The sequence below is a fragment of the Abramis brama genome (genome assembly GCF_963993115.1).
Source record: "Abramis brama genome assembly, chromosome: 13".
NCBI classification, from domain to species: Eukaryota; Metazoa; Chordata; class Actinopteri; order Cypriniformes; family Leuciscidae; genus Abramis; species Abramis brama.
Window position 1 is genome coordinate 8819765 of NC_139975.1, and position 22901 is coordinate 8842665.

The window sequence follows — 22901 nt, forward strand, 5'->3', positions numbered from 1 at the left end:
TGCACTGGTGAAGAGACTAGGAACGTGCCAGGCTCAGACTAATGAATTCATGTCATTATATATTAATTACTGTTGCTATTAATGCAAGACATGACTAGTAGGGGTCGAATTATATAATGCTGATGTACTTAAAACTTCTCGTTATACTGGTTGAAACTCTCTTCACATCCTGATAGCAATCAATAATAGAAGTATGGTTTAAATGTATATTTTTTTTTACATAAACTCCCGGGTAAAAAAAAAAAAGGGCAAACCTCAAAATAGCAAAAATTTTAGTGGTTTTAATCACAAATCACTGGTCAGGAATTTACTCTGTAGATAAAGTGAAACATTAGCCTGATGGACTTGTTCTCAAGACACCTCTTGGTTGACTTTGCAGTTTGAGCAGGAGCATTGTCTTGTTGAAAAATAACATCTGATCATTCCTCTTTAGATATCAACTTTTCATCTGTGAGAAGCAAGCTATTCTGCAATATTCTCCTGTACACCAAAGCATTAAATGACTTTTCACAGTGAAGTAGCTCACAACCAGCAGCTAAAAGCCTCGCCACACAATGACACACTTCCTCCATGCTTCTGTGTGGTAGAAATGCTTTTACTATCATATTTCTCACCAGATGTTTGAAGACCCCACTCTGGAGCATCACCATGCAACTTGTGTTTCATTGTGATTCATCACTTCACACACAACTTCACATTTCCTTCCAAAAACTTAATTATGTCTTTGTTTTTCTAAGACAGCAATGGCTTTTTAAGTAGTGCATTTACTTAAATTCTGCTAATTTCCTGACCAATCATTTGTGGTTAAGACAATTAAAAGCTTAGTGGTTAGCCATTTTGGGCTTGGCCCATTCTTTTTTCCCCAGCAGTGTATATCATCTGTGGAAGTCTCAGGACCAAAAAAACTTTCGTCCAATCATTGCATTCGTTCTGATGCGATGTCCTGTCAACCTGTATTCCCATACCTCCATGCACCTGCTCCCGCAGACATCACAAGTCATCAGCACGTTTCGTAAGGCTATGCGGAGTTGTAGACACAGTCGCAGAGCGCCACAAATGAACAGCAGCCACCTTTTACATTTCCTTCTGTGTTCACGCCATGTCATAACCGTGATTACAAGAGAGCAACTCGTGACATTGTACTCGGAGCTGTTCGCGTTCTCGGACTCGGATATATGCGTTTCTATGCAACACTATCAACACCAAAATAAATCTGCAGCAGTCAGGTGGTACAAGTCAGAGATCAAAGTTTGTATATATGTAATGTTATGTGCTTTGAGACATGTTGTGATTTAACGTCGTCTCTCGTGATGCTTTGCAGACTCTCTGGCCGTGAGTGTTCATGTGTTTTGAAGGAGGCGTGGCTTTGTAGAAGCTCTGAAGGGAGGGTGGGATCTTATGCTTTCAAAACTAGCTTGCTTCAGTAGCTTTTTTCAATTGGTGTGGATGTTCATTAGGCTCTATCAATTTTTAAAATATTGTTTGAATTAACAAATGTAAAGAAAAACTTTTAAATTTTTACTTATTAAAATAATAAGTATTTCTATTGTGCATACGTAACTATTACCTTATTCACAGCAGCACCATCTTTGATTTTTAATGGGAAAGAATGCGAGGCTGTGAGGGATAGACACATCTCTTCAGTGGGTTTTACTGTTATTTAATGTGTTTTTTGATAGTTCTGCTGACGGAACACTGCAAAAATATCTTTCCAAGAAATATCAGTGAACAAAAACCCCCAAACAATATGAGCTGTGGAAAATTATTAGTGATCTAGAAGCTTTAAACAGCTTTTTACAGCGGATGCCATTGAAAACACGGTAAGTCTATCCTCACAGCCTCACTTTCATACCAGACAAAGCGCAGCTCTGAATAAGGTCTTTATTACAATACTATTTAAATATGATTAGAACTGAATAATTTCATGGCCAAAATTCTTTGTTTATGTCAAAGTATCTTTTATCTCTGTTTCAGCCAAGATATTTGGTCTACCGTAAAAAAAAATGGTTTCATTTAAGTCAAAAAGTATTTTTAACCTAAATATATTAATTTAAACCAACTAAACTCATTTTTATGGGTTAAATCGGGCACGGATAGCTCTTTAATGCAACAGATGCAGAATTGACATTGACATTTTAGTCACTGCAAATTAAATGGAGAAAATGTTAAAGAAAAAGTATAATTTTTTTTTTTTTTTTTTGAATTAACATTGGAAACAAGGAAACTTTAGAAGGCTGAAAAAATGCAGCCTTCTAAAACAGTTGCATGTGCTCATATGACAGATGTTTGTGTTGATTAAGAATGTGTAAACAGAACAGTCTTTGTTCTGTCCTTAGCTGTGGTACATTAAACTTTAGAATGTTTTCCTTGCTCTTGTGGTTGTGATAGTGAGAGGAGCTCAGCCTAGCCAGCGAGATCACTTCCTGTCTCTGGTAAGCGTGAAAACCAACAAATGCATAAGTGAGGTTCAGTCTGTACTGAGGGCCAAAGTGGGCTCTGACAGCAGCATAAATTGGGCACACAGCGATCCTGCAGTCACCGACCATAGAGACAGCCAATCGGTGCTGTTGTCTTTGGTGCAAATTGTTCTCTTGAGCGGTAAATGCTGCTGCTTGATGATTGGAAATGTTCATGAAATTTTGTCCAGTCATAGATTGACCTTCTCTTAGAGTATAAGCATTACTTTGTTTTTGTGAGCAGTCCAACAAGTCGATTTCTCACTCAACAAATGAAATGAGTTTGGGGCAGAACTTCTTGTTTTTGTTCCCCTCAAGAGTGGCACATGACTGTGGGAAACCGGTTTACAAATGCTATTTTGGAAATTCTCTTGATGCTATAAAGGATTTGTTTGTTTACAAAATACAAAGTGACATTGGCTCTAAATTGTGAAAATTATGATGACATGGCTGTGAATTCACTGCTGAAAAAGAATGGCAAGTTTTCTTTTTGCTAAAGCTGCTGTACCTGCACATCTTGGCACCATAATTCTGTGGCACGCACTAAATCTCTCTCTCTTTCTCTTTCTCTGCAGTGTGTAACTTCATGTCACATGAGAAGTGTTTGAAGCACGTCAGGACCGTGTGTTCCTGTATGGCTCCCACACAAGTTCGGGTGAGTGACACGTGCCACACATAACATCTGACAGAACAGACAAACATCAGTAACTATGTGAGGAAATCTCAAGAAATCTCTAAGAAACAGCCCCCAAGTGAATAAAAACAAGATTATATTCAGTTTAATTTTCTTTGCATTGTGACATTTTATTGTTTTTTACAATTAAACACATTTTCTCCCACAATTCTTGTTACTGTATCTAAAAATCATTACTGTAATGCAAACATATATATTATGTTACGTATTTTTTCATAACTAAAATCTAATAAGAATCTCTTCTTAAAATTAATTATTCCTATAAAAGTCAATCATATGGATGCAAAAAGTATTACTTTTTAGGCTTTGTTTTCTTTGTAAAATATATGTTACTTGGACATGTCTTGACATCCATCCATCCATCCATCCATCCATCCATCCATCCATCCATCCATCCATCCATCCATCCATCCATCCATCCATCCATCCATCCATCCATCCATCCATCCATCCATCCATCCATCCATCCATCCATCCATCCATCCATCCATCCATCCATCCATCCATCCATCCAAGACACTGTGAATATTACACTTACACACATAAGGCAATGTTTATTTACTCGGACATCCCACTAACAACATTATTGAGGGATCACAATGCTGGATGGATGCTCTGATAATACAGGACATGAAGTCTCGGACAATTATGCTGTTAATGAAGAATGATCAAACTGTTTCATAGGGTATGATCATGCAAGAAAGATCATCATTTGCAGTTGATGCTTACCTGTCGTCTTCGTGGCTTTGCATTACAAACAGGAAGTGGATTATGTCCTGAATCCACATTAAATAATTTAGTCCTCATACACTGACTGGAGCTGTTTTGCTCAGTGACACAGCAGTCAGTGTAACCCTTTGTCCAGCCTTCATAATGAATTACTGATGACTTCCTGTCGCGTTGTGGTCTTTCATGAAGGCCAACTGTCAGCCAGCCTTTGTGCCTTTGAAAGCAGCTCATCTAGCAATGTAGATGAGGTGCTATCAGCCTAGACCGGAAGTTTTTTTGGTCCACTGTACTCACTACTGATTATAAACACAATCTAGAGTTGATAAACTCATTGTACTGATTTGATGCAGGTCCCGATCCCTGTAAATTTTAGAAGTGGCCTTGCTGATATGAACATATTGTGTTGGCAATTTGGTTTATTATACTTTGCTCTGGAATACTTGATTCTGATTGGTTAGTCACAAATGAGAATTTAAAATTAATTTGACTTTTTTTTTTTTTTTAAATAGACTGCAGCAATGAACATTTTGTCAGAACCTCTAGAAAATGTTTTTTTTTTAGTTGTCTGTTCTTTATCCTTGGAGAATCGTAATCTCAGTTTGAAACAAATATCGTGATTCTCAGTTTATCCAGAATCGTTCAGCTCTAGTGCTACTTTATTGCATTTTGTATCATTCCACAGTCCACAGTCTTCATATACAGATAATCTTGCAGTAGCTAACTAGTCCATAGAAAAAAAATATTCAAAATTAATAATTGCATATATTATAATAATGTAATATTGTTTCGGTGTTTGTCCATTGTCATTTTAGTTTATTTTAAGTAAGCTTTTATTAAATTTATTATTATATTTAATTTTAGGTTTAGTAGTTTTGTTAAGTGCTTTTGTCATTGTATTAGTTTTTTCTATTTGTATATAGCTTTAATAAGTTTAAGTTTTAGTCATTTTAGTACTTTAAACTTATTTATTTCAGTTAGTTGCCTAGGCAACATTTAAAAAAAATACATTTTATATCTAATTTTTTATATATATATATATATATATATATATATATATATATATATATATATATATATATATATATATATATATATATACACATATATATATATATATATATATATATATACACATATATATATATATATATATATATACACATATATATATATATATATATATATATATATATATATATATATATATATATATATATATATATATACATGCATACATACATACATACATGCATGCATGCATGCATACATACATACACAAACTAAAACTATTAAAAATTGTTTTTCAATTGTTTTGTTTGTTAATACTTTAATCCCATGTCAGCTACCATGGCTATATTCATGGCGAGTAAAAAAGTGAAAGACATAAAAAGTTAATAAATATACCAAAATGTAAAAATTTTCAGGGATTGAAATAACACTGAAATAAAATAAAATATAAATATTAAATTAAATGCAATACGTCTTGAAAAAAATGCTCATTGCTAGATGAGCTGCTGTCAAAGGCACAAAGGCTGGCTGACAGTTGGCCTTCATGAAAGACCACAACGTGACAGGAAGTCATGACAAATAAATAAATAATTAAATGCATGGACACAAAATATTGATTTGAAATATTGAACTTGTAAAAACATTGTAAAATCAATATTTTGTGTCCATGCATTTAATTTTTTTATTTGTCATTTAAATAACAATTAATTAAGTGGAATTGGAATGTAATAATTGGGATTTATCTGGCTCTTTTTTTTATAATAATGTCTAAACACTCTCCCTTGAACAGTTGCTGTGACTTGAAGAAAAACTGCTATTTTTTATATTTTTTTTAAACAGGATGTACATTTAGCATGTAAAAAAAAACAGCACATCTTGCTGGTTACCAGCTAGCAAAAAAGTAACCACATGAGATGCTCGCTGCTTAGAAACTGCATCCTTTCAATGTGCTGATGCCACATCAGGGCTGAGTTCCCACCCAGCAAAACCCACCTTGCTTTAGCCAAACGGCAAAGGGGTAACACTGACCGGCCAATCGCATCAGAGCAGCCTCAGGGCATGACAGGAGGCCAAGCCAAGCACCATGCCACAGCAAAACTTAATTTAGACCAAAAGATAATGAGGTGGAACAGAAACCACTGGTCTGAATCAAAGACGGGCCCTCAGAGAACCTACTGGAAGTTTGCCTTCATGCATAATGAATGAAGAGACAAAACAAGAAAATAAATGCAGTGTTTTAATTGTCTTTTTCTAGTTTATCAGGCTTTAAGAGTGATGCATTCAGTTTGAAAAGGAAGTGGCTATGACTTTTTCTGTACTGGCTGAAGACTTTTTTTCTTAGCTGTGTGTGTGTGTGTGTGTGTGTGTAGGTGGGTGGTGTAGGAGTGAGTCAGTCTTTGAGCCAACTGCTCCATTAACCTTTACTCAACAACCTCTCTGAACCGCATCTGAGGAAATACGAACACAACGGTCGCAGCCATTCGACACTGTTATTACTGAAAGTCGAGAATATGTCCTTTAAGACTTGAGAAAGTTGTCTTTCTACTGTAGTTTCTACTTTCTAAAAATGTAGTTAAAATAAACAAATAATTGAAGACTTCATGTGCACAGAACACATTTAACTTCTGGAATGGTACGTATTTCCACGTGAAACAGAATATTTGGCATAGTGGAAGTGGACATAATTTTGGTTGGAACTTAAGTGTTTTGATTGAGGATTGTCATTGTTAGGCTCTTATAATATTGGTTAATATTATGTTTCCCTGTTTGGACAGCTTTGATTAATGTTAGTGGAATTAATAGGTCATTTAAGGTGTGGACTAGAGAAAGTAAATTTAATGAAATTATTTAAAAATATATATTTTAGAATACACTTGATGAATTATAAACAGTGATACCAGTGTTTTTTTAGTATTATTTATATGCTAGTGTTTCATACTAAGAAGTATATTTTATTTTATTTTATTTCAGTGTTATTTCAATCCCTGAAAAGTTTTATATTTTTATATATTTAGTAACTTTGTGTGTCTTTCACTTTTTTTACTCGCCATGAATATAGCCATGGTAGCTGACATGGCATTAAAGTATTAACAAACAAAACAATTCCTGAAAACAATTTTTAATAGTTTTAGTTTTAGTTACCAATAACAGCACTGCAAGGACATTTATTAAGGAAGTAAATAGTGTCATTTTTTTTTATTTAATTTAGTCTTTAAAGTGATTACTCACAATTTCAGTTTGATGAATTATGAATCTTAATCTATAATATGAATATTACTCTTGAAAACCGTCCAAAACAACAGCAAAAAAGAGTGAATAGTATTAAATATCTCTCATCCAGAACTCAAGAACAAACAGTTTGCTTTTTAGCAATAATGAGCATAATTTATTTTCATCCATTCGTTCCGAAAGAACTCTGAGCCGAGTAGGCCACCTCAGCAGTAGCCATTTACAGGAGCCAATCACCTTTAGGATCAGAGAGATGGCGGTTAATAACAGGAAACGAGGTCATGTCCGGTAGGATGCTCTGCAGTCTGCTGTAGCAACTCCCTAGGGAGGGCAAGAGCCAGTGAGGATGTGTCCACTGCAGGACGGAGAGATGGGCCGCAGCTCAAGGACACATGCAAAGTATGTGTGTGTATGTGTGTGCGCACGCGCACGCGTGTTCTGGCCTCATCCTCTGTATTATGTGGAATTATATATTTTTTTGTCCCTAGAGTTTACGTATTTTCTGTGCAGTGGTCATATTTTGGTTCTTGACATTTCACAGCATTATGAAAATGTAAGGCAGTCCAGACTTTTAAACAGCTGCTCCTTGTCTGTGAGCTCACAGACATCAGCGAGTTCGATTTCTGGCACCCTGACAAGCATCTAAATATCCTGATTTGCTTGAGCAAAGGTCAAGCTATTTTTCGTTGTATTTCCGAGCCATAAATTCAAATCTTGAGTAAAACACCTAATCTATCCCGTCGTTCACTGAGCTGTGTGCTGTCGTGAGAATGTCTGCCCTTAAATGTCACTTTAATTTTTCACTGAAGCTGACAGGTATGCCTAGCAGCACAGAAATGGAGTTAATGTCCCCTGCCTTTTTGCAGTGCTTGTATGTTCACAAATTGTCACTGGACACCTTTGTAGCTATATATCTACCCCTAAAGAATACAAATTAGTATGTTAAGGGTACATACAGCATTAATGCTAATATGGACCATTTAGGGCTAGATCAGGTCAAAAGTTTGGAGTCTTAATACATTTTACTAATAATTAATACTTTAATTCATCAAAGATGCATTAAATTGATCAAAAGTGACAGTAAAAACATGTATAATGTTACTAAAGATTTCAAATAAATGCTGTTCTTTCTATTTGTCAAAGAATCCTGAAAAAAATGCATCATGATTTCCACAAAAATTTTAAGCAACACTTTTTTTAAACATTTCAACATACTATTTTAAATTTCGATAATATTACTGTATTTTTGATCAAATTAATGCAGGCATGGTGAGCAGAAGAAACTGTCAAAAACATGCTCGAACAAATTTAGCAGTTGTGCCAAAGTGTTTTTCCTTTAATAGTTTCTCTGCATTTTAAACTGGGGCAGGAGAAACTGAGATGTGGAAAAATGACACACTTCACTTTTAAGAATGCTTTATGGAAATGTTCAGCAGCATAGACATCCTAAAGGGAGTTTTCCGTCAATTAAAGGGAGTTTTTCCTGTGTGTGGGGAATTAAAAGAATGTTTGTTTGTTTTTTTGCAGCATGACTTTCAGTATGCGAATGGAGACCATCAGCTCAAGAGCTTGATGGAGGCAGTGCAAGATATGGCTCTCCAGATGTTGCTCACTCTCACTACTTAAAATGCCTTAGATGTTTGGTTTGGTAACATAAAACTTCTAACCACTAATTCACCACCCCACCAAAATATTTGTAGAATTTTTTTACAAACCTGCACATCAATCCAAACCAAACTAAAGACCTGGAGATATGTATCCAGAGTCACAGTGCCGCCCATCACGAGTGAGAGAATGGGAAGGAGATGGCAGTTGGCTGACTTCTCCTCCCTCGTTTCTGTCACAATCTTCTGTGTAATTCACAATGTGTTCCCGTGAAATCAGTCGTTACAGATGGGCTGGGACTTGTCACCACATCTCTTCACTATATCAGAACATCTTGCTATGGGTCTTTGATAGTTCCAGACAGGCTCACATTTGAGTCATATTCCAGATAACTGGATGTCATTTAGCTGGAATCCATTTCAGTGGTAATCTTTACATTCATGATTCGGTTTGATTCATTTTTTATTTGCATATTACATATTCTTTGTTGTATGCAATAATGATTCAAATGCAGTTCAATTGATCCGTGATTAATTTAAACTTAGACGAAGTGGTCATTGTGATTCAATAAATGCAATTGCATATTAGATGTAAAGAGGGCCTCTGTTGGAAGGAAAAGGAGAACTGCTCAGGCCATTCCCCTTTTCTTTGAGTGCATTTAATTGTATATGTTTGGTTAAACAGGTTAAACACTTTTAAATATAAAGCTTGAATGCACTCTAACGCTTTCAGAGGAAGGATTAGGTTTCAGTGTTGTATTATGTTCACTTTTATCATAATGTGCTTTACTGTACACTGAAACAAAAAAATCTAAATATGGGCCATGCTTAGTAGTGGTGTACTGTACTTCCCATTCCTTAATTTATCATTAAGATATATACTGTACATTGAAACCTTCCTCTGTTATATTTATAAATCTGTCTATTTGTGGCTTACAATGGTGGTACATGAGGTCAAAGGGAAAAGAAATCAGCTATTTAAATCCTAAAATTCTCTACATCCCTCCCCCAGACGGGAAGGAAGTGCGGGCATCTGCGCACTTTCCCACCATTCACACCACTCAGACAGGAAGTGATGTCACATGGAAGCACAGATCTGCCGGTTTGCTCCCTAATACATGACTAGCCCATTAGTGATGTCTGATTTGTGGCTAATAGTATGATTTGGCAAGTTATTTGAATGACTTATTTAAATGAAGAATGACAAACTTTCCATTCTGAGTAGGGTGTAGATTTCTTGTGGACCTGACCTTCAGTGAAACATACTGATATGCTAAAGTGAATGAAATGTGAATAAAATTTATGTAAGTTAGTTTCAGTGTGGATCAGGGCAGTGTGCCCTTCAAGTGGTGTCGGAAATATCGTAATTACCAATTGTAAGCACATGAATGACCAAGCGAAACTGGGAAACTTTTTAGATAATACAAGTTAGAAGGGGTATGTCTATTTGAAACATGGTGGAAACCGGAAACACTGATATATAATAGAAGATACATCCATAATCTGTATAGAGATCAGTTAGTGGAAAGGAAATTTGTCACGAATGGTGTTAATCTCTCAACTTTCACAGTTTGCTTCACGTATAAATGGGAAACCACGTATACATAGTAATAGAAATGATATTTTGAATTCAGATGTAGCTGTAACTTTGTTAAGGCTACTTTCCGACTTGAATAGGTGACATGTTGTAATAACGAACACCGACAACATGTTTCCTAGGTGCATTTGAAGATTTGATATTATTATCATGCTTCTCCTTGTTTGTGCTCCAGGTTCCTGTAGCACATTGCTTCGGTCCTGCTGGTCAGAAGAAGAGGTTCTGCTGTGTTTGCCGGAAGCATCTGGAAGGCAGTTCGGCTCTGCGCTGTGAAGGTGTGTGAGTGTGTGTGAAGGAGGATGTTGTGAATTCAGAATAAACAAAGTGTTGATAATAACCTAAACTAATTTGGTCTCATATGACAATTTTTTGTTTTCACCGGCAGAATTGATGCATTTGATGCAAATTAGTCATTTAGTTCAAATAGGTCATTTAAGAATAGTTCACCCAAAAATGAACATTTTGTCATCACCCTCATGTCGTCCGAATCTGTATCTTTTTTTCTGTAGGACTTAGAACACATTTTGAGAAATGTCTGTTTTTTTTTGTTTTTTTTGGTCCATACAATGGAAGTCAATGGGCACCAAAACGGTTTGATTACCAGCATTCTTCAGAATATCTTTGTGTTCCGTTGAATAAGTTTGGAACAACATGAGGACAGAAATTTTATTTTTGGGTGATCTCTTTTTGTGTGTAGTACCAAAAACAGCCTGTTTAATTCTAAAGGTCAGAGAGGGGGTGGAAAATGTTCACGTTAAATTAAATTATAGTCTTGACTTAGAAGTGATCTTCTGGGAAAATAACCAAAATTACTAGAAGGCTGTATGATATGGCCTATTTGAAGCCTATCAGCTGCTTTTGGTTAGATATTTCCATTGCCAATGCACGTTAATATGATTTGCTGATCAGGCTGATTTGTTTTGCTAGTTTTAGAGAGGTTTTGGGTGCTGTATGGCTGACCAACTAAACCAGCTCCACACCAGCTCGGCCAGGCCGGCAAACCAGCTAGAACAAGCTTAAAGGGGCTATATGTAAGAATTTTCATGTATTAATCGCTTTTTTATTGCCAACACCTTTTTAAAAAAAAAAAAAAAGTAAAAAATTGGAATATGAAAGGCTGATTTTTATGTGAAGGACTCGGGACGTTTTTGCTGGGAAAATTAAAAGGATGTGACATTTACATGTGCTCCCGAGAGAATGCGACACGACTGCTTATGCGAATGCTTATGTTAAGGATAATGCCTTAAGAGCCATTTTGGACTGTAATGCCAATAAGTCATTCAAAGAAATGGGATTCATTCAAACTCTAGTCTCACATAGTCTGATCTATATAGTCTATATTCTCAAACATACTTCATAATCAAACTATCATAACAGTGTAATTTCCATTACCTCATCTGCCGGCATGATGCCAGTGAATTGCAGAGCTGGTGCAAACATACCCTACGATCAGATGCTTTTATCTGCTGTTTTCTTACCGTTGTTATTTTTGTTGTATCTTTATTTTGTTATTGAGAGGAAAGCGTGCAGCACATATTTACATATTCATCTAAACGGCGCTCTCGGCAGCGTGGACGGCGTCTAGATGTTCGTTAACAGTATATCACTGCAAAGGTATTTCCAACTTTTTACTTTTAAGCGAAGAACAAAAAAGGATTTCGCTGTGATTATACCGGGACCTTGAATCATGTTCAGTCTCTTGTATGTTACGTGTGCACGAGTGCGAGCGCAATTATTAAGTTGCTGGCTGCAGTTCAATTAACAGCCACTGGTGTTGCTAATAACATGGGTTTCTGAATTCTACATATAGCCCCTTTAAAGGACGAAAGTAGGTACAGATCGATTTTATTCTGCAGGGTTGCAGATATCTTAAAGACCCCTGTAGTCAATAATTTGATCCCTTAAAACTCATCTTTGATCACCAAAACGACATATTTAAAAGTTTTTTTTCCTTGGAAAAAAAGTTCTTCATGCCTTAAATCTATACCCTTGCTTCATTTAGTATATGTGGTTATATGAATATGCAAATTAGCCCCGCCTCCACTCACTCGCACCAGCTCATAGATCCACTCGTTGACGATCACACGTTGACGTGATTGGTTACAAGGTAGTTTGTGATCACCAGCAATTTCAAACCACGTTTTTGATACTGTCTTTGGTTCACTGCAGTTTTAAGGAGAAAACACTCAGCAATGGTGTTGACTTATGAATTTGCTCATGGTTTGTCTTAAAGCATATCAAAACACCACACAGACATCTAAAAAAACATTAAAAGCTTGATTTTCACCACAGTGGGACTTTAAGCACTCAAAATATATTTTCCCTTATTTTAATAATCAGGCTCTCTCAATGTTTCTTCTAAAACCTTTTCTGTTTCCCCAAACCCTTGGTCTTGGTCTTTTTTTTTTCTTTCTTTTTTTTTCTGTCATTGCTCACTTGTCTGTGCTGGCTGTTCCTGTTTGGAAAGCTGCTGTTTCCATGGAAATATCAGAATGGCCTTTTGCAGTGGGCTGAATTCTAAGAACTGGGCTGAAAAGAAAAACATCACACTCCAAATCTCTCTTTCTATTTCTCTTCCTCTCTCGCATACAAAAGGCACAAATGAAGCTCACAAGGAAAGTCGATCTTTAATTCCCACACACACTTAAACAGTTGCTACAATATTATGAATTAAGTGGCTTTTCCCTCTATTAGGCCTGTAACACCTCACAGGCAGTACTAATAGTGCTAATAAAATGAAAATACCAACTGTTTCACCTCAGATGATGCTTGCTTAGTGGATAAACCACATAAAGACACTCCCTATTCTTTCAATAACCTTACCTCACATGTCTTTCAGTGTGTGAGCTACACGTCCACAGCGACTGTGCCCCGTTCAGTGTTAGCGATTGTCGTTTCTCTCATCAAGATGGAGGGCAAGACATTGTGAGTATGAGAACCAGGACTGCACTATATCCTTCTGTTTCTACTGATATATTAACCTGACATTTAAAGCCAGCATGGCTGACCTCAATTTGAAAAGTAATTGAATTTTTCATAGCTTGTCAAGCTTTTCTTCACACTTGAAATTATGTTGTTTGGTAGATTTTAATTACATCAGTACTGATTAACACTACATGTTGCCTACTTATTGTTATTTGTGATTGCACAACGCTATTGTTGTCCATGCATTTGGGAGTTTCACTTGAGGGCTTAAAAAAAATGCCTTCAATTTTTGAAAGCAACATAGATGTATCCGTCGCTGCCTTTGATATCCCACAATCCTGTGCGTTCCATTCTGTGACATTTGAGCTATATATCAGAAAGACTGTATCTGAAAGTTGTATTTGGTGGTCAGTTTGTGTGTAAATGTACTTTATTGGCCAACATTTCCACTTTTGATGTAATTTCTTGTGAGAAATTACTATTGTAGTAATTAAATATTTGCTTATTAGCCTACCAATGATTTGTTGTAGATCATGAATCCATTATGCTATCTCACGAGGTACCTTCGTGCGCAAACGCTGCCTGTAAAGTCATTATTTATAGGGCAGCAAGGCAACAAGTCAGCTGCCTTTCTACTTAGAATTATATAATTAGATCATTTCTAATTATAGATCAAACTCTAAATTAAGAGGGAAATGATTGGTTGATAAGAATGTTGTTCAACCCCAGCAAAAAGTGTAACTAGGATGTTGATCCAGGAGCATGTCCTGGGTAAATCACATCTCTATTATTGCTCTAGATTGTGTTATTGGCCACATGGCTTTTCCTAACCCATCATCTCCTCCTGCTCTGATAGGACACGTACCAGCATCACTGGCGGGAGGGCAACATGTCCTCAGGTGCCCGTTGTGAGTTATGCCGTCGCACCTGCAGCTCCTCGGACGTCCTGGCTGGCATGAGATGTGAGTGGTGTGGCGTTACGGTAAGTGTTTATTTCTCGTTTTTACAGTGCACCCAAACTTTACTTGTCTTAGCATCCAGCGCTTTCAGTTTGCCTGTTGTCGACTGTATTCATCACACAAACAGCTTCATTATTTAGTCATAAGAATGAAGGTGAGTGGGCTCTTAGGCTGTCGTGTCTCAAAGAATCGATCAATTATTTAACTGGTACAATGTGGGATGCAGCTCCTGTCAGCACTCACAAAATTGTACTCAGTCAAAGTTGAATGCAGGAAAAAAGTTTTTATTCCTCTTTCATCTCGGCAGTGGCTATTTTTTCTGTTGCCTGGCCTGGTTTCTTAATTTTGATTGTTGCCAGATTGCCTTTTGTTTCAAAACCAATCATGCTTCCTTTATAGATACCATTTTAAGGCATCAAAAGGTAGGCAACATAATTATGCTGCCTCTTATGATATTTCTTTTTCCAGATCCTAAGACAGCATCTCTTATATTTTTCACAGAGAAGGCAATCCCAGAATGCATTACTCTGGCCTGAAATAAAAAAATGATTCCAAGATGACTGATGAATGATGCAAGAGAAATGTACTTGTTATGCATTAAACACTGAAAAGTAGTTTTAAATGTTTTAAATAATTAGTTTATAAATAGTTAAATGACTGTTTTCTACTTTAATAGATTATAAAATGTAATTTATTCCTGTGATGCAAAGCTGAATTTTCAGCATCATTACTTCAGTCTTCAGTGTCACATGATCCTTCAGAAAGCATTATAATATGCTGATTTGCTGCTTAAGAAACATTTCTAATTATTATCACTGTTGAAAACAGTTGTGCTGCTTAATATTTTTCTGGAAACTGTGATACATTTTCATTAGGATTCTTTGATGAATAGAAATAGCATTTATTTGGAATGGAAATATTTTCTAACATTGCAAATGTCTACTACCACATTTATCAATTTAATGCTGAAGAAAAGCATTCATTTCTTTCAAAGAGAAAAAAAATCTTACTGACCCTTACTGGTTTATAAGATATGCTTGTTAAGTTATGCCTATTGTTAGACCTTTCGTGATACCTGTATTTAAATCAGTTGTTGAGTCAGCCACTTTGCACTTAATTGTATGGCCATGTTCCAAATCACTCACTTATGAGTTTCCATTTCAGTTATGATGCTGACTTAGAAGTCACCTGCCTACATCGAAGATGCAATTTTTGCAAGAGAGCCACTGTGTCAATAGAGCTACATACTGTACCAATGGCTCACTCTCCACTTTTTTCCGCATTATTTTATTTAGCTCCGGGTGCTAAAACACTCTACTGCACTCCAGCTAACACAACATGTACCTCTGAACACTAGCATCCATTCCATCCTCTCTCCAGCTCTCAAGTTTTTCAGCTGTAGGTTATTAGATGATGTAAGCAGTAGCGTCTGAGTAAAAGGTTTTTGAGGACAGAGGCTTCAGGGTCTATATTTGAAATGGCTGTTTGCAGCTCTAATACTTTGAAAGCACAAACCTCTAGGATTTTGAGGGATTTTGTGAACATAGACACAAGAAAAAAGAACTTTACACACAAGACTGTAGCTTTATTTTATTTTAGTCAGGGTGGTGTGGTCTAGTGGTCAAAGATCAGGACTGGTAACCAAAAGGTTGTTGGTACAGTAGAAACCCTGGAAAGGTCAATCCATGAATGGTAGACCAGTGTGCTCTTCAGCAAACCACCTGGTTAATATAGCGCCCTTAATACAGGAACAATGTCCCTATATTGCTTTGGATAAATAAATGAACCATCTGTTGTCATTATTATTAGAAAAAATTGCAGTTGTCATAAAGCTGTACTGTAGCTTGTGAGCTTATCTGTGTTTATATGTTTGCAGGCACATGCGTCATGTTACATAATCATGTCCCCGGAGTGCACCCTGGGACGACTGCGGAACATGATTCTTCACCCCAGCTGCGTGTGGATCTGCTCGCGGAACTTCAGCAAGATGCACTGTTACAGAATCTCAGAGAATTCCCAGCACGGCGAGATGGGTAATGCTGCCTAGACACTTTCCCATTATCCCTGAAATCTGAGCAGACACCTTAAAGTTAAAGGAATGTTCTGATTCACAACTAGTTCTGTGCACAGCATTCAATAGCTTCAATAGCACAATCATTTTGACTTGTTCATCGAGGTGGTAAAAACGAGCAAAAAATGTGTTTGCACTTAAATATAGGTTTGGGGTAAAATTAAAAAAATAAATAAATTATTAATACTTACTTTTAGCAAGGACGCATTAAAATAATCAAGGTTTCTACAAAAATATTAAGCAGCACAACTGTTTTCAACATTGATAATAATGAGAAAAGTTTCTTGATCACCAAATCACCATATTAGAATGATTTAGCTTTGAATAAGAAAACTCAGCTTTGCCATCACAGGAATAAATTACATTTTAAAAAATATTAAAATAGAAAACAGTTATAATTATACCGTTATAATAATATTTCACAGTATTAGAGTTTTTACTGTATTTTTGATCACATACATGCATCCTCGGTGAACATTAAATGTCTTTCAAAAGCATGAAAAAATATCTTTTTTAAAAGTTGGCTGTTGAAAGTTGAAAGTTACAGTGATAATATTGGATAATATCAATCAAGTCTTATGCTTACATCCATAATCGGTAAGTCTTGTGGCTGTACTTTAGTAATGTTGTGGTTAATATCCCGCTGCAGTGCCCTATAGATTTCCATTACTGAACACATGATTTTTGCTTGTTTTTACAAACTGGGAGGCATGTCACAATTGTTTTCTTTGGTACTCGACTGCACGTCACAGATGTATTGAACTTGTATTGAACCCAGAACATTTCTTCAATGTCAATGAGCATAATAATTCTTTTCCGTTTTAATTACAGTTTTCTACCATTAAATGTGTAAGCCTTGAAAATGAGATGGTTGGGAAATTGCACATTTAAAATTAAGCCCTTTAATTCATTGTTAGACTGTCCTATTCACCTTTGAATATCAAATAACAAGATCACATGTTTGTAAATGCTCATAGAGAAGTGTGTTTTCTCCAGATAACCTGGATGATGTCGATACTCAGAGTCCGGTAACATCAAAGGAGACTCAGTCCACGGGGTCACCTGACACGGGTACAAAACTGGCCAAAAATGACATCATGGCTAATGGTGATCACACTTGCACCCAAAGTAATCTCCCATCTTTTGGCCTAGGTAAACAGACGCTGAAAGTTTTCGATGGTGACGATGCAGCTAAGCGCAATCAGTTTCGCTTGGTTTCAATCCCTCGAATAATCAAGAATGAGGAAGTGGTGGTGAGATGTTTTTTCCCTGATCAGGTTTCACCAGAATTGCAATGTATACATTTTACAATGAATATATACATCAAAAGTGTTTTATAAAGATCATGCTTGAATAACATTCGTTATTCTGATGTTTCTGATTTCCGGTTGTGACAGGAAGCGGCGCTCAGAGCGTTCTACATCCCAGATGAACCACAGGATTATGAGCTACAGATTTCCAGCCAACAGGGACTGTTTACAGATGACATCATCAACCGTAACGGCACCCCAGACAACAAGCCCGTTTTTAAAGACACGGTGTCTGATCCCTTGGTGCTCAGAGCAAAACCCAAAGAAACAGAGGTGGTGAAGATTTACCCAAGCTGGCACAAGTGAGCTCTACTTCTGCTTTTTTAGTGCATCACGCTCTGCCGTTTTATTTAGTGTTGTCCGACTGCCATACATATATTGATTCAGAAGGAACTGTACAAGAATGTAGAGGAAACGCATTCTTTAAAGCAATATTTCAGGTTCAAATCAAGTTCTGTCAACAGCACATGTGGCATGGTTTTTAAAGTCAACATGAAACAGTGTTCACACCACATTTTTCTTCCATAATCCAATATATTTGAACTGAAATTGAATATTTAATGAGAGAAAAACATGTAGAATGGTGCTTGATTTTATATACAAGGACTTGAAAATTCATAAGACTTGTTCGGAAATGGTTCGAAAATGAGAAGACTTGGTGACATCAGCTGGAAAGCTAAGTCATTTTAGTTATTTTATTTTTCTTACATTTTTTATTATATTTTGAAAAGATATGATTAGTCATGACTCATGCACAATTAGACCAGTAATGTGCATTAAGAAAGTAAATGATTTCTTAAGTTTAAACCATAATATTTCACATTTGCAATCATGCTGATATTTGAGAAGAACAGCACGCTTGCTTGTGATATTGCTTATGTTTATGTCATATGATATAGTTAAGACTAAAACATACAGAGGCATTTGAGGCACCCGTCTTGAATTTTGAGGGCATTCTGTATACTAATAGGCTACTCAGTGTCAGCTTGTACTTTGTTATATTATTGTAGACAATACATATCCCAAACCCCTATTTAGAAGACAAAGGTAGCTTTATGTAGGTAAGCAGAACAGAATGGAAAATGGATTTTACATAAACACATCATAAAGATGCTCAGTTCTTGCGTCAGAACGGAGGTTCTAGCTCACAGTTTACTCATCTGAGGGTTTTATGGCACATCAATCCCCTCGCTTCTCCAAACAAACCATATATCATCACCAGGCATTGCAAGGAAATGGACAATAGTTGTGTCGTGTACCAGTCAGCGAGGGCAAGTGTATATGAAACCCATCAAAACACACATTGCTCGACTGATGACAGTCTTGCTGTTGTGTGTCTAGTTGCCACGGAGATGAGGTGACACAGTTGCCTTGCCAGCAGAAAATGGATCACAAATGCTGATGGACCCTCATCGCCTACAAAAACTCATCAGGGGACCTTTAGATTTCTTAAAAAGAAGAGCAGTGCCACTCATGTGCTTTATGTTTTCATTAGATGAGGTGTTTTTTCATTTTATTTATTTTGTATGTTTTATTAACATAGTTTTGAGTCAGGAAGGGATTGAGTCAGGTTTAACACATGCAACCAGTTAGTGCCAGAATCAAAAGTTTATGTTCTTATGTAATATTGACTACAGTAAATCAAACCATTGTCTGAAGTTTCAGTGGCAGACCAGCGGATGATTTATACAGTGCCACACAGCTGGTAAATCATGGGATGGATTGTTTATCGATGCTTTACGTTTTCAAATTATGGTGTAATGAGGAACGTTGTTGGGTTTCACATTTGTGTTTCAGGGTTGGAGTCGCTTACATCTCAGTGACTGCTGGGAAAAGCAGCATGGTAGACTCAGTCATAAAGGAAGTGCTCCCACAACTAGGAAAACAGGTAACTTGGATTTCACTTCTCAAAAGTACTGCATGTTAGTACTGACACACAACTTATTTGTGCCACAAACATTGATGATGCCTCAAAACACGTGTGGAAATGTGTGCCATTACTTTTATAAGCAATCAACCTTTTTTGTTGCTTTTTTTTTCTTTTAACTGATATTTTGCCTACCACATAGCAACTGCTTGTAACACCCTTGTGTCTCCGTGGCAGCTTTTGCACAGGCAAATACCACAATAGATTCTTACTAAAATGCAAAAAATAGTAACAATTTTATGCACAATTTGCATGTTAATCCTCATGTTCTTTTTGCAAATTTCTCTAGAATAAAAACCCTGCTGACTTTAACCTTGTAGAAGTTTTCATGAGCAGCAAACAAGGTAAGTTCTCTTACATGTATTATAATATATATATATATTATACTATACAGCTCCAGCAAAATGAGCAGTTTCTCTGGATTTATTATTTAACGCCAGGGGTGACTAATAGAGAGTATGCCAAGGCACATGAAAGCTGGGATTGGAAATCAGGGTTATTCCACTAAATATTGATTTCTGAACTCTTCCTAAGGTAAAACATTAGTATTGTGTTGTTTAAAAATGAATATAAACTTGTTTTCTTTGTATTATTCGAGGTCTGAAAACATGGCATCTTTTTTCGTTATTTTGACCAGTTGTCATTTTCTGCAAATAAATGCTCTAAATGACAATATTTTTATTTAAAATTTGGAAGAAATGTTGTCAGTAGTTTGTAGAATCAATCAAAAATGTTCATTCACAGATACATATAAATAATAATTCCAGAGAAACTGCAAATTTTGTAGTGGTAAGATATAAGATAAGATTTTCTAATCAAAATGTGTTATGTTGAGCCAAAACATTTAATGTGAATAAATATATATATATGCACAAAATAATTAAAATGTATATTTTCATAAGGAATTTTATTTATTTATTTATATTTTACAGTTGACAAATACAGACCGTAATGGCAAAATGCAATTTGCCTAAATGTTTTTTTTTTTTTTTTGTCATATTCATTTGTTAACAAACAAGTATTCATTACTTCAATGAGCTAATTGTTTCTGCCTTAAATTAATACATTTTTAGATAATTGTGTCATTTGTATTTGTACATTTCTGATATACATAACTTAGACCATTACCTCTGATAACAGATCACTCTAAATTGTGCATTTTCTGTAAAGCTGCTTTGAAACGATGTGTATTATGAAAGCGCTATACAAATAAATGTGAATCGAATTGAATTGATTTTGATGTTATTTTCTCCAAGTACCTTAAGAATCTGATTGGCATCATGACAGCGATTTTGGTTCAACCCCTTTCAACATATAGAACAGCTTCAAAAAGTGTGGAAGAGTTTCATGATATCCTAACCTTGTGTTTCTTACCCATCTTCAGTTCAAAGGCAAGTCCTCAGCGGTCAGGAGCTTTTACTGGACAAACTGCTGGAGATACGGAAGGTATGTGGGGCGGGTCATGCTGATATTGCTTGGCATTTGGAAAACACTCAAGGTGATGAGCCCTGATAAGCACAGCATGCAAATTTTACAGTGTCTGTGAGCTTGTTGTGGAAAACATCTTGTGAGAGCTTCTCGGTTGTCTCGAACTCTGATTCTGAGCATGTGACTTTCAGATGTCGTTGCGACAGATGAATCAGACACGGTTTTACATCGAGGAAAGCAGGAATCGAATGGTGCAGGTCAATCTGATTTTGGGAGGCTTTCCGACACAACTCAACAAAGAGGAATACGCACACCTGCTATCCGAACACCTCGCCGTCAAAAGTGAGTCTGCACATCTGTGTGTGCTTGAATGATGTGTAAGCTCAAGATTTAAACTGCTGCGATCCTTTAGATTTTAGCCGTTCGTCCCATCAGTCTCTTTGGATTATATTAATCTTTCCATGAAATTGTCCTCAAACAATGCTGACCTATTACTCTGACATAAGTCATCTTGTGTACTCATTGTAAGTATGCCTGACGCCACACTGCTGAGAGGGTTTAGAGCAGATAATATAGTGACAGCTGATGATTTCTTGTGATTGCATGGTTAACACTAACATATCTCATATCTCTTTCTCTCTCTTCCCCACCCAGGTCACTTGGCCACCATCTCTCACGTATACAACGGACAAGGTAAGAGTGACCACATCCATAAATCACAGGGTTCTGTGGGAGAACGGCCTGTTTCCTCGTCACAGGAAATGCATCCCTCCATTAAAGGCGACTCATAATGTCCGTCTTTGTTCCGAGCACAACTAAACTGCATGACTTTATTTGATAACACTGAAGGTCGCTGGTGCATGCTGCAGAACAGACCGCTCGCTGTGTCCATGGGCCATAATCTGGCCTACTGTCAGCGCTCTGTAAAGGAAAGCCCTTGTTCTGCACACACACGCTCCGAACTGCCGGTTGTTCTCAGTCGTCCTCAACATGCCCACTGGCTCACTCGCTTTAATGCTTTGAACGCATTTATAATGTTGTTGCAGTGGCGTGTTGGTTTGTGGTCTTGTAGTATGTAGAGGTTAACACACAAGCTCTGACACCTAGAGCTATTACTATTCTACTCATTATTTTCTATGGTTGGCTATGTACTAGTAAAAAATGGTTCAAAGGGCATGTAATGGTGCAAAGTGGCCAATAAATAGAAGTGGTAGTTCAAGTAAATATAGTGCAAAATAAATGGTAATTTGATTTTAGAACTTGCAGGTGTTATATATTTATACCATGGTCTGGGTGAATACTTGATTCTGATTGGCTGCAGGGTGTCCATTAAAAAGTGATAGAGGACGCCTAGTAAATAAACCGTCAGGCGTAACCAGGGAAACCAAGTTATTGTTTGTAAAAACTTTAGATTTCGATTGTAAAACTAATTAAAATGTAAACTAATGTTTTTAAAATGTGTTATTTGGCAAGTGACCATGGTATAAGCGGGTTAATGCTGCGCTGCGCGTCGGACAGTTCACGCCTCGCCGCCGTCCATTAATACCTGACAGTGGACACCTCGTCGGGCATTAACCCTTAAGAACGGGACTGGCAGGAATCTCTTGCTGGAAACTTTGCTTAACAGCTGATATCATCATCATAACCTTAAATGCTAAATTCAATGTACTCTAGTTTTTCAAGTTATGTTATGTACTGACATAAGACCAGCAGATCTTAAACCGATTCTTAAATTTGTAATCCCACAGTATGTATATAATATTATCATAATTAAACAAAATAATATGCATGTAATATGATCAAATATATACTACTATTATTTATATATATTTTAATCAATTAATTTATATAATAAATCTATAATATACTGATAAAAACACTAATATTGTGAAATATTATTACAATTTAAAATGTTTTCTTTTATATTATAAAATATGTATTCTGTTTCTATTATATTTTAAAAT

The 22901-nt window shown here is 36.3% G+C and overlaps 1 protein-coding gene across 2 annotated transcripts in view; it reads left to right on the forward strand.

Moving 5' to 3' along the window:
* Window positions 1-22901, forward strand: part of dgkq (diacylglycerol kinase theta) — a 33174-nt gene that overhangs the window by 2672 nt on the left and 7601 nt on the right. Inside the window, exons 2-14 of one of the 2 annotated variants that reach the window (XM_084132776.1) lie at window positions 3032-3111; window positions 10493-10592; window positions 13157-13242; window positions 14099-14224; window positions 16078-16234; window positions 17269-17343; window positions 17425-17525; window positions 17670-17884; window positions 19380-19470; window positions 19799-19853; window positions 20894-20955; window positions 21129-21279; window positions 21592-21630. In XM_084132776.1, coding sequence (XP_083988902.1) covers window positions 3032-3111; window positions 10493-10592; window positions 13157-13242; window positions 14099-14224; window positions 16078-16234; window positions 17269-17343; window positions 17425-17525; window positions 17670-17884; window positions 19380-19470; window positions 19799-19853; window positions 20894-20955; window positions 21129-21279; window positions 21592-21630 — 1338 coding nt within the window. Of the gene's footprint in view, window positions 1-3031; window positions 3112-6458; window positions 6521-10492; window positions 10593-13156; window positions 13243-14098; window positions 14225-16077; window positions 16235-17268; window positions 17344-17424; window positions 17526-17669; window positions 17885-19379; window positions 19471-19798; window positions 19854-20893; window positions 20956-21128; window positions 21280-21591; window positions 21631-22901 lie in introns of those variants that run through there. The other variant, XM_084132777.1, reaches the window with a different exon arrangement.